This window comes from Amblyomma mixtum, chromosome 8 (genome assembly GCF_055824585.1).
Source record: "Amblyomma mixtum isolate Tamu chromosome 8, ASM5582458v1, whole genome shotgun sequence".
Lineage (NCBI taxonomy): Eukaryota > Metazoa > Arthropoda > Arachnida > Ixodida > Ixodidae > Amblyomma > Amblyomma mixtum.
The window spans coordinates 121,441,828-121,459,882 of record NC_143019.1 but is presented as its reverse complement, the minus strand read 5'-3'; the positions used below and the strand labels follow the sequence as shown (position 1 = coordinate 121,459,882).

General features: G+C 53.8%; 1 protein-coding gene across 1 annotated transcript in view; it reads right to left on the bottom strand.

Moving 5' to 3' along the window:
- Positions 1–754: 754 nt before the first annotated feature.
- The window catches only part of LOC149334158 (uncharacterized), a 36,047-nt gene continuing 18,746 nt past the window's right edge, over positions 755–18,055 (bottom strand). The window contains exons 4-5 of the mRNA XM_089555038.1: positions 2,603–2,689; positions 755–885 (exon numbers count right to left, since the gene is read on the bottom strand). Of these exons, the coding sequence (XP_089411164.1) occupies positions 755–885; positions 2,603–2,689 (218 nt within the window). The remainder of the gene's footprint in view (positions 886–2,602; positions 2,690–18,055) is intronic.

The following is an 18,055-nucleotide window of genomic DNA, read 5'->3' as shown; positions in this document are numbered from 1 at the left end:
GAAACTTGGAGGCGCCTCCTCACTTATGCTCCATCCTCATCGGCATGCATGGTGCTAAGGTCTGTTCTCGTGCGCACTGGTCCGGATACCTAACATTCTAGGTGCTCAGCGTTCCCTGTACATGCCATAGCAGCAGAGCAATACATTTCGCACGGCGATCTCGTATCTACTTTCCATCCGCTGTACATTTTGGTGCCAAAAAAACAATGTGGTAAGAAAGGCAAAAGACATTCCGGTAACATTTATAAAAAATATGCAGCTGCATAACTTGCCGCGCCCTAGAACCCTCAATGGAGAATTTCGTTGAACAATTATATTGAGGCCAATAAGTCGTTTTTACCATGCCAACTGCAATTAGTCTAAACTGGTATCCTCCATTCCCAGTTTAGAGTTTAAGTATTTAACCTTTGCGCGTGCACGCGTCTTTCCTTGAGGGAGACAACAGCTTAGCATCGATGGTGTCGGCGTAAAACATGAGCTTGGCAGTAGGAATGCGAAGGAATTTCCTCTAACCATCATGGCATCATGGGCATGTTTCTGGCTCGAACAACGTGACGTACTCTCTCATGGTCTACATCATCGGGAGCAGTAACCAAATCTAGAGGACAAAATGGAACGAGAAATGAAACGTTACAATACACGGGATTAGTATTCAGACAGCTTAGAGGTACAAGCTGTAAGATGCACTAGATTGCAAACAAAAAATAAGCTGCAAGCCAGTTGTCTGCTTCGAGAGATGCTGAGCAGCGTGATTTTAATCATCTTCATCTTTGCACAGGTCTCTGTCGATGAGCGGAACTCTGTAGTCACACGTATCTTCGTACTTGTCGAGGCAGTGCTTTGGTACGTTGTGCTTCAGAGCTTTCTTTACCCACAGCGTGCAGACTGAAAAAGTGAAATTACATTTTCCCATATTTGGTAACATGTTCTCCGCAGTTGTGACTTACTTCTGAGGGCTCCACCTAGTTTTTTCAGGCGCACTAGAACAGTAACACCTTTGAAAATTGAAAGCTTTGAAATATTCAGTGCAGATGTCAGACATGCTAGTTCTGATGAAAAACTATACTACTAGATGAAACATACTAGATGAAAAAAGGGAGAAGGACATAAGATGCCATTCTCTTATTGCAAAATTTGTTTTATGACAAAAGATGATTATAATACACGCTGTGAGGCTTGCTGGTGCGTGGTTTGATAAAAAGAAGCGCCAAACAGACGGCACACTAGGACGGCAGACGATTCATGACATCGTTACAGAAACTTTTTGCACTCTGGACACAAATCATTATCATCATAATCAGCCTGGCACGTCCACTGCAAGACTCATGCTTTTCCCATACCTCTCCAGTTTGTCTTGTCCTGTGCAAGCCGCGGCAACTTATCCCCACAACCTTCTTTGTCTCATCGGCCGCCTAACTTTCTGCCGCCTCCTGCTACCATTCATTGCCGTCTCTTTCATTCCACGCCGTAACCCTTAACGACCAGCGGTTATCTTGCCTTCGAATTACATGCTTACCCAAGTCCATTCTTGATTTCACTACGATTTCAGTAACCTGCGTTTGTTCCCTCATCCACTCTGCACGCTTCCGTTGTCTAATCATTATACCTATCATTGTCCTTTCCATAGCTCGCGGCTTTTCCTTAAGTTAAGCTCAACCCTTTTCGTTAGCCTCAATTAATATGCCCCATAGGTTAGTACCGGTCAGACACAACTGTTGTACACTTTCCTCTTAAGGGATATTCGTAAACTGCAGTTCATGATCTGAGAGAACCCGGCATATGCGCTCCCCACCTTGTTATCCTTCTAGTTATTGCTCTCTCATGACCCGGGTCAGCGGCCACTACCTGCCATAAGTAGATGTATTTCCTAACAACTTCCAGAGCCTCGCTGGAAACAAAAAGCACCTTATTAATTTATAATTTGACCTTTTTGAGTTTCGTTGCGTGCGAAGGTCTCGAACATGTTCTTTTAGAACGTCCTCTTTTAAGCCTTGTTGCCATGTACCGTTCGCTATCAACTACAAATACTGGCATTATCCACAGCAGCGGTAGCGTAATAAAACTTTGAGATGAAATGGGCTGTTCAAGAATTATTTTTTTGTGGACACAAAGACGACACAATAGTGAAAGGAATTGTGGACACAAAGACGACACAATAGTGAAAGGAAGAGAGGACGGGGTGCCTCTGTCTTCCGCCGTAGATGCACCCCGTCCTGTCTTCCTCGTGCTTGTTGTGTCGTCCTTTTTGTGCGCAAAAATGAATTCTGAGAATGAACCAACTAACCCCGCAGCTCGTATTACTGGTCTATTCAGCACGATGAAATGAACCGCGGCGCAACAAAGACACTAACAAGAAGGGGGCCAACTCACCCCTCAAGCCATTCTATTCAGTAAGCATGCATGGTATCATATGGTGAATAGTTTATGTGCAAATTCAGTTATTGCACCTTGCAGGCACGGACGGAACCTGCGCATGTTATATCAACTGGAAACACGAGAACCTTCTGGGCAGGCATTTCCGCATTTTTTTAATACGGGCACCGCATGGGAGTAACAGTAAAGAATCAGCTTAGTGAAAGAAGAAGTCAAGTTAAAAACTTACGGTTATAACCTTCCAAGGGATAGTTCGTAATCGCACAAGCCTCGTAGTCGCTGTACTCGTAGAAGGCAGTGTAGCTGCGTGTCGTATCTGAAAACGTTTTAACGCAGAGCACAAAGACAACACTGAGAACAAGTCCTCTTTTACACCTGTATGGTAAAGTAATTCTTTTAATTTTTTATTCAGCTCTTATCACCCACCGCACAGATCCGACCATAAGAGGACGCGGCCGTGGTTGAGCCGATATCGCATGGCGGAAAGAAATAATGTTAAAAGAGACAGGAAATATTAAGCCGGCAGCGGTTTTACTTACTCATTCTGCTGATAAAATACAAGTTTTTTTGAACATTTCAAGCAGCGTATGTGCTTTCGTCTTGCTCAAACATTGCTAAGTCCTAATGTATTAGTCTTTAAAGGCAGAGTTCCAAAGATGGATGTAGCAACCGGATGCGCGCTTAGACCCTTCCACGTTCTAACATGCAAAGGAAATTAGAAAGCAAAGGCAATATGCTAAATGAGGGAAGACAAACAAAGGAAAAATAAAATGTGCACAGACTCGTAATTTTCGTGAAACCATCAATATGCTATATTGTTTCAGGGTGAAAAGCCCAGCGAAATGCATCGCAAGGTAGTGTCATTAACTGCAGTACTTTATAGAGTATGAGATCACCAGTATGTTCTCTTCCTTGTATGAGCTGCTGAAGAGGCGCCTTCTTTTTCAGGCCATTGACTACGCGTTCACACCATTCAATGTGCGGGGATTCACAGTGCACACGCAGCTGTTTCAATCTGCCGCTAAATCGCAAAATGACCCGCTCACGGTGTCGCCTCAAATAAATGATACTCTAAAACTCAACAACCGAAGCAAACACTCGCTTTGTTTTCTACATTTTATATTGCCGTTACAGGGTACATGCAGTATATTGTCGCAACTGAAGCAAGTGAAGACATCAACACGTTTGCGTCACCGTGTATAGTACGGCTTAAGCCGCACAACGTGCACAATGTCACATCTGGGCTGTCAGCGTCGTGGTTGCGCAGCACCATCCGGAACCATTTTATAGTTAACCTCACTCACACGACGTACCACTCCATAAGGGCCAAAATAGCGGCAGAGCAGTTCCTCACACAAGCCTTTGCGACGGACAGGAATCCACAACCAGACTTGGTCACTGGGTTTGCAGTCAACTTGTCGGTGGCGACGGTTGAAACTGCGCGCATCCGTGCTCTGCTGTTACCCGATGTGCACGCGGGCCACCTGACGGGCTTCTTCAGCACGTTGGGCAAATTGTTAGGCATATGGGGCGAGTTGGTCATCCTCTGGGCACGACAGCATGGCATCAAGCATGCTCTGGACTTCACGTCCGTACACAAGGCGAAACGGAGTGAAGCGCGTAGTTGCCTGCAGGGCGGTGTTGTAGGATCTCATGAGAAGTTTTTTGTTGAACATCTACGTACACGGACAACATGTCCGCGAGGGTCCTGTTCAATCGTTCGGTCAAGCCATTGCTCTGCGGATGGTACGCTGCGGTCTTGCGGTGCGTTGTGCAGCTCGGAAACTGTCCCACGATGGATCCCCTTGGTATCGGCGGAGCGAGTCCAATAGTCGGTAGCAACTTTCATCCACTTATTGCCGCCCTGCGACAAAGGGAAATGGCCGAGGATGTCCATGCCAATTAGGGCCAACGGAGCGCGAGGGGCTGTAACGGACTTGAGAAACCCCCCGGCTTAAGTGGTGGCGTCTTCCGGCGCTGGCATTCTCGGCAGCTTTTAACGTAGCGTTTGACAGCAACAGAAAGTTCAGGCCAGTAGTACATGTTCCGCACTCTGGCGAGCGTACATGAAAAGCCCAAGTGGCCTGACGTGGGCTCATCGTTGCAGGCGAAAAGAATGTCAGCTCGGAGGTCGGGTAGAATCACGAGAAGACAAGGTCTATCCTTGCCTCTCGAGTTCTTCTTGTACTTACAAGAGAGTTTGCCGCGAACAGATGGAGCCAGGACGTCAACAGAAGCGGCGAGGTATAGCCGTATCGCTACCTTCAAGGGTGTCAATGAGAGGGCGGAGGTCCGTGTCCGCCCTCTGCCGGGTCAATAGGTCGGAGGCGGTGAGGGTACCAAGAAATCCGCTGTCGTCATCCGGTGCTGCGTCGCCAGGATCAACTGGTGCACGCGACAGTGTGTCGGCGTCTTCGTGTCTGCGGCCAGACGTAGGCAATAGTAATGTCAAATTCCTGGAGCCGTAGGCTCCTCCATGCCAGGCGTCCAGATGGGTCTCGCAAATTTGCCAGCCAGCATAGCCAGTGGTGATCGGTTACGACTTTGAATGGGCGGCTGTATAGTAAAGGGCGAAGCTTAATGGTGGCCCACACGACCGGAAGGCATTCTTTTTCAGACGTGGAGTAATTGCTCTCGGCGCAGGAGAGAGGGCGGCTAGCATAGGCGATAACGCCCTCAAGGCCATCTTGGTGTTGAACGAGGACAGCGCCAAGACCGATGTTACTGGAGTCGGTGAGGACCTCGGTATCGGCGTCTTCGTCGAAGTGCGCAAGAGCGGGAGGTGTTTGAAGGCGCTCGCGCAGCGTAGAGAAAGCAGTGTGTTGCTCAGTGGTCAAGACGAAGGAGGTAGTATTCCTGGTGAGGGGCGTCAACCGCTCGGCAATCGTGGAAAAGTCCGCAATAAAGCACCAATAATACGCAGAGAGACCTAGGAAGCTCTGGACAGCTTTCTTGTCGGTTGTAACGGGAAAACATGCGAGGGCGGCACTATTTTCGGGGTCCGGCCGCACTCCCTCAGCGCTCACAGCGTGACCCAGAAATTTGAGCTCTTGGTAACCGAAATGACATTTATGGGGCTTCAGGGTAAGGTCAGACGAGCGGAGGACTTCGAGGACAGCCTGCAGGCACTGCAGATGTTGATCAAACGTATCCGAAAAAAACCACGTCGTCCAAGTAAACAAGACAGCTTTGCCACTTGATGCATGTGATGACGTTGTCCATCATCCGTTGAAACGTAGCTGGGGCGGAGCAAAAACCGAAAGGAAGCACTTTGAAAGGAAGCACTTTGGAAGCACTTTGAAAGAGGCCATCTGGAGTCACAAAAGCGGTTTTTTCGCGGTCCTGTTCGTGTGCTTCAATTTGTCAATAGCCGCTCTTCAAGTTGTGGGAATCTGGCTTTCCGCCGTCGCCTTTGCGCGGCTCTGCCGGCCTACCGCGTCGTTTCTCCTCTTTCCCTTGCTCCCGCCTCAGGCGGTGGAGAGGCGGCTGGGTGACTAATCACTGTCATTTAGCCACAGCTCCGCCCCGGCTCCCCAAGGGCCTTTGCCATTGGCGCCTTTTGGCGGGAATCCAGGACCCGTTTTGGCGGCCGCGCATCCCGCGACCATCCGAGCGGGGCCCAGAGAGAGGGAGATCCCTCCGAGACAGCGTAAGGTGCGTACGTTACTGTTTGTCCGTGCCGGCCTTTGCCGTTCGGACCAGTGCTTACTCGAGCTCGCCCGCACGTGTCCTCTGACCTGCAGCGGCTCGAGCCTGTCCAGCGGGGTCCAGCGACCTCTGACAGGCGTACCTTGCGTTGAATGCCCACTCTCTCTCGCAACCGGCCCAACGGTCGACACGAGAGAGAGATCACAGCACTGCCGCGGGGACATTCTCCTGCAGCGGCGTGCTAGCGGCGCATATTGCTCGAGTCGCTTCGTGCGCGCAGCGGAGCCTTGCTCCTCGCGCGCCCCCGGGACGGGGTGACTATTGAGTGTGTGTGTATCAGCTGGAGGACGATGTGAATAAACGTCTCCTTTGTGAACTTGGAGGCCTATTTCTTTGCGGCGAATCGCTCTCCTCCCAGCGGAGGTTGAGTGCGCCGCATCGGTGTCCCAGTGGTGTGTGGTGACGGCTGATCGGGGCCCTTGGCTCGCGCGAAGCTCGAACCCGCGGTGGGTGGTGGCCTGTGTCCACGTAGGAACCCACAACTGGCGCCCAACGTGCTAAGTCATTGGCGCTTACGCCTTTGATGGCACATTAGCCGAGCAGGTCGCCTTGACGATCACGCTTGCGCACCATGTCTAACACCCCCAGCGGGGCACTCGGCAGCTACATGTCGGCTCCCTACGGAGTTGTAGCGTCGTTTTATCCGCTGGCTGCTGTTCCTACGAATAGCTAGACACCGTGGGTGGCCGCGGCCCCCATTGGGGTTTACGGCGACACAACCCAAAATGTCGACCACGTGGCTCCCATTGGAGCTGTACCCGGAAGCACCCTGCGGTGCATCCGCTGGTCACATGTCTCAGCTGTGCACGCTTTCCGCCCAGTGCGAAAGGAGTTCGTGTCACGCTGCCGCAACCGGCAGTTTCGAACAGCAGCAGCCGTGCCCCGCGAGCAGTCAATTCTGCTCTGGGAACGGCGAGGCGCTGGCCGGTTCCCTGTGGAAACCGCGCCGCTCATCGAACTAGGAGCCTTGCCTCCCTCGTTCGTGCAGCCCACCCAAGCCTCCACTGAGGCAGGGGTGCAGTGCGCTTAGTTGGCTGATGCGGCTCCGCGAGCCTGCGGGTCGGCTGGCGCGCTGAGCTCTCCTGATACAGCATTACGACCTTTCCGTGCAGTGTCGAAAGGGGAGCACAAACGTGGTAGCTGACGCGCTATCCCGTGCCCCACTCGCCAGCGGCGCCTTGACGCCTGTAGGCGGAGGGGGCGAAACAGCGGACGAGCCGCCGGGCGGCAAGGAGGGGGAACCCGCAAACGGGTTAACCCATTCCGCTAACCAGGCGAGCAGCGCTTCGCAAAGCGGACGAGAGGCAAAGCTCTGCGTGAGCGCCTCGGAGGTGCCGACGCGAACGGAAATTTTGGCTGCAAACCTGAGTGGGGACGAGACCATGCTCCCCTCTGGGATGACTGGAATCGTTTTCAGCCGTAAGAGCTACTGAAAGCCCAGCAAAATGACCCCTTTTGTCGCGAGGTGAGCGACGGAGTTGTGTTCCCTACCATAACCATAATTTCCCTCTCTCTGCCGGCACATAGAACGAACTTCCCAGACAAGGTAACAGGTAAAATATAAAGGTTTAATACATGATTAAAGGTGAGACAAGAAGGAAAGTAGGTAGACAAGGTTACAAGGTTGAAGAAAAAGCCCCCTTTCCATGCCGAACAGCGGCTTAAATAGGGTGTCCTGTCCCCAGGTCCCTAGTTGGGGAATTTGGTTAATCAAAAATGTGTCCAATCACTGTGAACTGGGTCACGTGTCCACTCGTAGTGTTCCGCCCACGAGGACGTCCCCCAGTTCACCCTCGCCACTTCTTCGAAGATGCTGTCCGGCCGATCCCTCGCAGCAACGATGACAAGCCGTTAAGTTCGAGCCATTCGTCAGCTGAAACACGAGTCTGACACCTGCACTTCACAGCGAGCCGCGGGGACGGAGAGCCGGCGTCGCACTTGCGCCGAAAGGTTCCAGGAAGACCGGAAGCCGTTACCGAAGCGCGAGCACGCCAGCACCCGCGCTGGCCACAAACAACACAGACAGCCGCCGACACACCAAGCCGTTGCGTTTCGTTTTGGTTTGGCACCGCTAATGGGAGCTGAGCCGAAGACCGTTCCCGTGCAGCGGATGTCCCCCCCATAAACCACCAGGGGGTCCCCTTGTTGACGCCGCTCCCTGCTTTCGGGGCGCCGGGGCCGCCACGCCGACGCCTTTCCGAAGTCCTGTCTATTGACAGTTTCCAGATGTCTGGAGATTCTTTGTTGCCTGGCGCTTCCCCGTCTTTAACACATACAGCACCAAGGAGCCGCTCCGATGCTTCGGCGCTTTAGCGGAAGGAGTCGAGCGTAACACCTCCGCACCAACTGTGTTGCATGGTTTTCCTAGCGTGCAACACAACACACCAGAATAGCTCGACAAGCCCGAGCCCCGGCGGCCGGGAGTTCCCGATGGCCTCCCGCGCCGCGTGCAAAGTCAAAGCCTTCTCCCACTTATCTCCCAATACCGCAAAAAAGAGAGAGAGAGAAAGAAAAAAAACTACTTGACTCCTCCCCCCGTACACACAGAGATCCCGCTGGAGATTAGCCGGCACTCACAAGCCTTCACATGGCGTCGGCGTTGGCATTTTGGACCCCTTTTTTGTGTTCTATTGTGAGGTTGTACTTTTGCAGAGCCAACGACCATCGAGTGAGCTTAGCATTAGTGGACTGCAAAGGGTGAGGTAGCGAAGAGGGTTATGGTCGGTGATCCTCGCACCTTAGCGCCGAACACCCACTCCTCAAGTTTCTCCAGTGCCCAAATGATGGCATAAGCCTCCTTTTCAATGGTGGCCCAACGGGCCTGGGCCGGACTCAGTTTCCTGCTCAAGAAGGCAACGGGGCACTCCCTCTTCTCCTCGTCGAGTTGCGCTAGACACGCGCCGTGGGATCTGGTGCGCGTAGCGCTGTCGTAGACCTTAGCCTAGCCTTGACCTCGTCGAATGCCCTTTGGGCCTAGCTTTGCAAGGAGCTCCTGAGTCAACTTAGCTGTGAAATTTGTGCCCTGATCGTAGCAGATCGTCTCTGGGACACCTAGTCGCGCAAATACCTGAAGTAACCCGTCGCAAGTAGCCCTCGCAGTCAAGGCCCTCAAACATATTACCTCTGGCCACCTTGAATGGACGTCCACTACACACAAAGCATAACGGTGTCCTCTAGCGGAAGGCGGCTTTAGCGGGCCTACGCAGTCCATGTTTACCACTTGGAATGCGACGCCCGGTCTAGCTAAAGGTGAGATCGGCACGCGGTCCTGTGTTAGCATAGGGGCTCTCATCTGACAATTATGGGCCATTTCTAGGACTTCCTTGCGGCGTTCTGATGGCAGAACGAGCTGGCAGCCCTCGTGCCCGGCGACGTGCTCTCGGTGATAAAGCAACTCGTCGCGCACGAGCATGCCGTGCGTGCCTTCCTTCGCCTGTGTCCATGCTTCTCTCAGCGTTTCGTCCATCCGTTGCGCTTCGCGGAATGTCTGCCGCGTCGTTTGCGCTGCCTCTTGCGAGGTGCTCTCGACGGTCACCTCGCCTGCGCGCACTACTTCCTCGCTCTCGTTCTCGCACGATTCCTGCCCTGGGTCTAAGTTCTCATCTTCGCCCTCAGGCTCGCCGATAGGTGGTGCTGCCACTCTGTCCTCCAAGAGCTGCTCGTAATCATTAGGGGTTATCAGCGCGTCTATGCCCCTTGCCAACTTGTCGGTGATCGCACACAATATGCCCTTCTCCGCACGGTAAAATGAGACACCTGGAGCGCCCTCCGTAGTCGACATCGGCACGTATGCCAGCTCGGCAACTACTTGCTCCCCAAACGCGCCTGTCAGTTTGATAGTCGACCCTGCGCTGTCGTACCTTGGGCATAGTGATTTGCGAATGACGGTCAAGTCCGCCCCAGAGTCTATTCGCGCGTCGAAAGTTTGACCTGCACTCTTTAGCGTAACCGTGCTGGCCCCGCCGACTTCTGTTACTCGCACTGGCGCGTCCCCCGCCTCAAGTGGCGCGGCTACTCGAGCAACGACCTCTCTGTTCTCGCTACGATTTTTCTTTGTCGCCTCCCTCGCCGATAATGCGCCCTGCGGGCATTCCTTTGCTACGTGCCCGTAGCTGTGGCAATTAAAACATTGTTTCCTGCGCCGCGAATGGGGGCTAGTGTTTTCTGAAGGCCGCGCTGTCGGTGTCCCTTCAGCTCTCTGCTTTTCGTTCGCACTTGATGTCCTTCCCGCTGTTACTCTGCACCTGACACTCTCCTCGAATGCCTGTGCTATCGTAGCAACATCTTCGGGCTTAAGGAATCCTCGCTTTTGGCTTTGATTTAGCACAATGTGTGCTCTTGCGTCTGCGCTGAGACAATCCTTCAGACGGTCTGAGACTACGAGCTGTTTAATTTTCTCTAACGAGTTTGCTTCACTGCTTTCGACATAGTACTCCCAATAATTCTCTAATCTGACCGCGAATTGCTCCCACGACTCCTCCGGTCTCCTGCTGGATGATTGGAAAAGGCGTTTGTACTCCGCAGCTGATAATCTGAGTCCCTGCAAAATTTTGCTTTTTAGAATGGCGTACTCTCGCCTTTCATCTGAAGACAGACGTGTAAGGAGTCCCCGCGCCCTCTCACTGAGTCGCGGCAACATAAGTCCGGCCCACCACTCTGTTGGTACATCGTAGGATTCCAATGTTGCCTCGATGTCTTCGAACCAACCCGGCACTAGTGCTTCTTGAGTAGGCATTGTCGCGAGTACCCCTTTCAACAGGCTAGCAAATTTTAGTTTCCGGTCCTCCTCCGACCGCGTATCCGCACCTGAGCAGCTGCTCCCCTCGACGGACGCGACTCCACTTTGCGATTGCAAACGTACTGTTTCTAGGACCCTTTCAGCAATTTTCAATTGTAACTCCAGCAGCCTTTCTTGCTGCTCCGACGCCGTCTGTGGCGAGGCGTTACTACGGCCTTCTACCATTTCGCTTGTTAGTGCCGGCACCTCTCCCCCTTCCCCATCTACACCCGGGTTCTCCATTACTGTTTCTTTAGCGATGTCACTCCTCAAAACCCAAGGCTTTGACATTACACGCAAACACAAGAAACCAAACGGGTACTCGCCTAGCTACCGAAGCGTCGCTGTCAGTGCCCCGGCTGGGTCAGATGAGCCTGGAGGTCTGGTGGGTCTCCTTGGTAGCTCGGTCGCTCCCTCCGCCACTCTCGTCGTCGTTGTCGCTTGTCCCCGGTGAAGTTCTTCCGCTCAGCCTAAGCAGGTCCTGTCGACTGCGCCAGTTGTGTTCCCTACCATAACCATAATTTCCCTCTCTCTGCCGGCACATAGAACGAACTTCCCAGACAAGGTAACAGGTAAAATATAAAGGTTTAATACATGATTAAAGGTGAGACAAGAAGGAAAGTAGGTAGACAAGGTTACAAGGTTGAAGAAAAAGCCCCCTTTCCATGCCGAACAGCGGCTTAAATAGGGTGTCCTGTCCCCAGGTCCCTAGTTGGGGAATTTGGTTAATCAAAAATGTGTCCAATCACTGTGAACTGGGTCACGTGTCCACTCGTAGTGTTCCGCCCACGAGGACGTCCCCCAGTTCACCCTCGCCACTTCTTCGAAGATGCTGTCCGGCCGATCCCTCGCAGCAACGATGACAAGCCGTTAAGTTCGAGCCATTCGTCAGCTGAAACACGAGTCTGACACCTGCACTTCACAGCGAGCCGCGGGGACGGAGAGCCGGCGTCGCACTTGCGCCGAAAGGTTCCAGGAAGACCGGAAGCCGTTACCGAAGCGCGAGCACGCCAGCACCCGCGCTGGCCACAAACAACACAGACAGCCGCCGACACACCAAGCCGTTGCGTTTCGTTTTGGTTTGGCACCGCTAATGGGAGCTGAGCCGAAGACCGTTCCCGTGCAGCGGATGTCCCCCCCATAAACCACCAGGGGGTCCCCTTGTTGACGCCGCTCCCTGCTTTCGGGGCGCCGGGGCCGCCACGCCGACGCCTTTCCGAAGTCCTGTCTATTGACAGTTTCCAGATGTCTGGAGATTCTTTGTTGCCTGGCGCTTCCCCGTCTTTAACACATACAGCACCAAGGAGCCGCTCCGATGCTTCGGCGCTTTAGCGGAAGGAGTCGAGCGTAACAGACGGTCTCAGGGAGACGGAGCGCCGTGACGCTACTTGTATTGTAGCGGGCGCAGGGGGGCAGAAGCCAGCGTGTGTCGCGGCGAACCCCGGGGAGTCATATTTGCTGGACCATGACGGGCTCGTGCTGAAGTACATAGCCATCGATGACGAGTCCATCGACCCGTTCTAGGTGGTTATCCCCAAAAGTCTGAGAGGCGCACTTTTGCGATTCTCTCATGACGAACCACTGGCCGGTCATCTGAGTGGCTCCAAAGTTTTCGCGAAACTGAGTCATTCGGTGACGTGGCCCGGCATGAAGCGTGACATTTTTCGCTATTGCCGTTCCTGCCATGTCTGTCAAGCGGTGAAGTCACGGGGCGGCAAGCCGCCTGGAATGATGAAACCGATTGACAGTGTGCGTCCGTGGCAGATGGCCACCTGCGATTTGATGGGGCCTTTCCCCAGGAGCAAGCAGGGGTTCATAGACCTGAAGGCCTACGCGTCACGGTCTGACGAGCTTGCGCCGGTACCCATTGGTATCAAATGCAAGCGCAAAGGCACAACTGGTGCTGCGGAACGCAAGCGTACGGAGCACCGGTACAATCTGAGGCGACCGTCACCGGTGTGATTGATGCCGGACGGCGGACTTTTCCGCAACCGAAGGCACGCAGCCTCAGCTAGCTGGCGAGCTTTCTCGTCAGGCCCTACCCAGGTGAAGCACGGTGTGTTATTTTTTTTGTTGTTTTTGCAGCATGCTCAGTTCCAGCCTTGTGTGTTTATCAGTTTATTCATTTGTTTTGTTTTAGTCAGTTTCTAGCCACTTTCGTTTCCTGCTTGTACGTCTGTTTTCGTTCTTACGTACCGAGATGTACATAGGCAAACTTCAGCCCGCTCGTGCTTGCTCTTATCTTCTAGAAGGAATAGATTGGATTAGGTGTCGTTTGTACAGCGCGCCTTTTCTCATTTCCGGCCCGACTGTGGGTGGTTGGCTCGTTAAGGAGCCGTGTGTCGCGGTGCGAGTTTTGTGCGGCCCGTATGGAGGGGAAGTTGGCGGGGCGTTTGGGACGATGGGGGGCGGAAAGTGCACCCTTTGACCCTCGCCGCGGCGCCTCTGGACGCTTCTGATGGGGGGGGTCGTTGTCGCCGACCAGCGTCCGCGCACGTGCCGGTGTATGCGTGTTTGTGGCTGTGACTGTGTGCGCGCGTAACCATGAGCCAAGGCGACGCCTGTGAGTTGTGCCGTTGTGTCCTTCTGCGTGAGCGCGAGGATGAGAAGGACCCCTCGCTGTGGACAAGGTTACACATCTGGACGCCGCCGAACGTCCTCGCCCGTTTCAGCCGGCGTGAAGAGGGTGCACTAACTGTCTTGTGCCCGAACGTAATGTCGTGTCCAAGGGCGCGAGGTCAGTGCTCTGCCGCGGCCCCGTCGTCATCAACGCACCCTACATCAACGGAAAGAAGACCGCCATCAGTCGTCGGCCCTCCCAACCTGTTCAACTTGAAGTCTGCGAGCGGTGAGTCGCCGACAGGCCCACTGGGCCGCGCCATCGAACTTTGAGGCTGACATCCACCTGTAACATAGTTGTACAGTTGTATTCACATCTTCTTGTGTACCGTGTATATTATCTGCAAGCTGTTTTGATTTACTGAAGCGTATGGCAGTGTTTGTTTGTTGCCTTGTTTTCCTTTGTTTTCTTACGTTGTTCTGGCTGGAACTGAAGTGTAGCTAGTTTTTTTTTGTGTATTCATTTCTTTATTTTGGAACTGAAGTGTAGCTTATTTTTTTTGTGTATTGATTTCTTTATTTTGGCCGCGTGCTTTGCCGATGGGTAGGAGGGCATTTAAGGAGAGGGGGATGTGGGAATCTGGCTTTCCGCCGTCGCCTTTGCGCGGCTGTGCCGGCCTACCGCGTCGTTTCTCCTCTTTCCCTTGCTCCCGCCTCAGGCGGTGGAGAGGCGGCTGGGTGACTAATCACTGTCATTTAGCCACAGCTCCGCCCCGGCTCCCCAAGGGCCTTTGCCATTGGCGCCTTTTGGCGGGAATCCAGGACCCGTTTTGGCGGCCGCGCATCCCGCGACCATCCGAGCGGGGCCCAGAGAGAGGGAGATCCCTCCGAGACAGCGTAAGGTGCGTACGTTACTGTTTGTCCGTGCCGGCCTTTGCCGTTCGGACCAGTGCTTACTCGAGCTCGCCCGCACGTGTCCTCTGACCTGCAGCGGCTCGAGCCTGTCCAGCGGGGTCCAGCGACCTCTGACAGGCGTACCTTGCGTTGAATGCCCACTCTCTCTCGCAACCGGCCCAACGGTCGACACGAGAGAGAGATCACAGCACTGCCGCGGGGACATTCTCCTGCAGCGGCGTGCTAGCGGCGCATATTGCTCGAGTCGCTTCGTGCGCGCAGCGGAGCCTTGCTCCTCGCGCGCCCCCGGGACGGGGTGACTATTGAGTGTGTGTGTATCAGCTGGAGGACGATGTGAATAAACGTCTCCTTTGTGAACTTGGAGGCCTATTTCTTTGCGGCGAATCGCTCTCCTCCCAGCGGAGGTTGAGTGCGCCGCATCGGTGTCCCAGTGGTGTGTGGTGACGGCTGATCGGGGCCCTTGGCTCGCGCGAAGCTCGAACCCGCGGTGGGTGGTGGCCTGTGTCCACGTAGGAACCCACAAAGTCAATGGGTGAGAGTAACTTAGCGCGCCGTAATTTATCCAGCGAGTCATAAATGCGCGGCAACGGGTAGATGTCCTTTTTTGTCACACTGTTCAGTTTACGATAGTGGACACAAAACCGAAGAGTGCCGTCCTTCTTCATAACAAGGACTACAAGCGATGCCCACGGCTTCGGGAAGGTGGAACAACGCCATCTTCAAGCATTTCCTGAACCTGAGTTTGGATAACTGCCCGTTCTTTAGCAGAAACACGATAAGGCTGCTGTCGTGTAGGGTGAGCTCCGTCATAGGTGATGATGCAATGCTGCGTGATGGGTGTTTGACGAACCTTCGAGGAGGAAGCGAAGCAAGGCTTGTATTCCAGCAGCAGTTGCTCCGAAGCCAGGCGTTGCTCCCGAGACAGGTAATAGTTTAGGTCGACGTTTTCAAGGAAGGGTTCGTTAGTGCCGTCAGTCGGGGACGCAAAACAAACAGGAATATGATAACAGGTTCGGCAGAAGTGATAGCAGTTCCTGCAAAAAGGTGCCGGTACTCATTAGAAAAATTAGTTACCAGGACCGCAGACCGGCCACCACGAAGCGTCAGTAGAATGCGAGCGGCCCAGATGCCTTGAGTAAGCAGGAGTGAACGGTTAGCCTCGGTGCCTGCTTCTACGTCATGCAAGTCGTTGCAGGTGACCTCAACCAAAACAGTGCTCCGTGGCGGCAACATGACAGCCTGTAGAAACGCGCAGGGTGGCACTGCGATTGTAAGTGTTGGCGAGGTGGGTCGCTTTACTGGTCGAAAAGGTGATCATTCTATGGCGGAGGTCGATGACAGCACCATACTCTCGCAGAATGTCAATGCCGATAATGAGATCGCGGGAGCAATTCCACAGAACGACACAACTGACGACGAACGTAGATCCGTGAATCTGAACGCGAGCCGTGCAAATACAGAACAACACGTAATCACTTTTTTCAGAAGAGTTGCCAATTTATCACTCATAATTGAATAGTCGGTAACGATGTCCACTAACGCACTGACTCTGTGACCGTCGAGAAGAACAGGTATGTCCAAAGAAACGGGGCTGTCTAAGTCGAATGACGGTGCCATCTGTTCGCGATCGGAACGTAGCGGCGGCGACGGGAGGTCTTCAGCGTAGCGACTTCCAGCGCCCTCGCCCCCGAAGGTCACTGGTCTAAGTTTTCCCGGCGTGGGTTGGGCGAGCGACGCTGTGCCGCTCGCGAGGAGCTGTGGGGGTTCAGGGAAGAGCGCCTCGGGGAAGATGAGCGCGACTGATGCGGCGCACCGGATGAAATTCGCTGTTCCGCAAGGAAGTCTTCAATGGCAGCTGCCGGTGGCCAAACCGGGGTCTGAGAGAATCGGTTCGAAAGCCCTGCAGACCAAGGCGTCGATAAGAGCAATGGCGGTAGAGATGGCCTAGTTCTCTGCAGTGAAAGCAGAGTGGTTGATTGTCAGGTGTGCGCCAGGCAACGGGCTTCCACAAGGCTGCTCGGCTATTGTCGAAATACTGCTCTGGTGACACTGATGACAGCGGTACAGAGGGCTTACTTGAGACGGTGGTGGCGAAGCGGCAGCCGGGCGCCTCGCAACTTCGGCATAGGTGGGGTGGTTGTAGTCTCCCGGTAAACGTCGTGTTTAGACGGTAGGACCGCTGAACGCCTGTTGCACCTCCTCGCGAACAAGAGCGGAAATCGATCCAAGCACAGACTGCGAATAGCTGAAGAATTTGAGGACCTCTTCACGCACTATGGTGCGAATCAGTTCGCACAAATTGTCAGGGTGGCTCCCGGCGGTAGCAAACGATTCGCTGACTGCAGCAGCATGCACGGGCCGGTTGTAAGTCGCAGAACGTTGTTGAAGGACCTTTTTCATCGTCGTGGCGTCGGCAAGGAATGCAGCGACGGTCGATGGTGAGCTGCGCACGAGGCCGGCGAACAGCAGTTCTTTGACGCCACGCATCAATTGCCGGACTTTCTTTTCTCGGGACATGGCCGGATCAGCTCTCCTTAAGAGGCGCGTCATGCCCCCGACGTACATCTGAAAGCTTTCGTTCGGCAGCGGCAGCTGGGTGCGGGATTGTAGTGCACGCTCATCTCGTCTGGGACGATCTACACTACAGTAGGCCTCCAGCACCCGACGACGGAACTCTCTCCACGAGGTGAAAACGTCTTCTCGGGTTTCAAACTACGTGCGAGCACCGTCCTCGAGTCTAAAGGAAACATTGCGGAGTTTGGCTGCGTCATCCCACTGGTTTAACGTAGCTACGCACTCAAAGTGAAGGAGCCAGCCCTCTACATCCTCAAAAAATTCCCCGCGGAACGTCTTGGGAACCCGCGGAGTCTGCAAGGTGTAATAGGTTGGCGTGACCGCGGCAATTTTCAGAGGAGGAGGAGCGGCAGTCGTCGTGGCGTCTATCTCTTATGGTCCAAGCTCCGGAAGCAGTCCCTGGATCCTCCGATTGAAGCGATGTACCGCGGTGTCTAGCGGTACAGGGCTTGCGCGACGGCTGCCTGGAGGGGTTTCTCGCATTGGCTAACGGGTACCCAGCACACTCCACCCGACAGTAACGTACTTGTTGATGATCGGTGCTTTAATACCAGGCAGGAAGGATCAGACAAGACCAGGCAAGCTGAGGCAGCAATGGCAACCGATTCCTGACAGCGCGAGCCCTGCTCCATCGTCGCCTGCTATGCGCCACCTAGCAATACTAGGTGGCAATATTTTGTCGGCGAAGTTATTAAAAAGCTTTTGCTTTACAGATTACTGCTACTAGTCTTCACTAAAAGCAAAAATTCACGGGGGCGCTTTGTTGACCTAAAGTGCGGAGAGGCGAAAGCCTTAAACGCGGTGTTGCTGCTAGTGTCACTGATGTGTGGTTACGATGTTAAGCTTCGCCTCTAAGAGTGGAAAGCGACAGCGTCTTGCAACGCTGCCAGGGAGTCCACAGAACGCCATCGCCCGTTCGGCTCTACATCTTGCTTGTCGGTTAATTGGTTTTTGAGGAAAGGAAATGTATCGGTCTCGCATATCATGGTGGATACCTGAACCTCGCCTTAAGGGAAGGGGGAAGATGGCAGTGAACGAAGACACCGTATTCACTAGACGCGCCTTTGTTCATTCCAAACCATCGACCTGGCATGGCGGAGAGCGGGTCGCCAACTACAGACCCATCTTCGACGCCTGTGGAGACGCCCG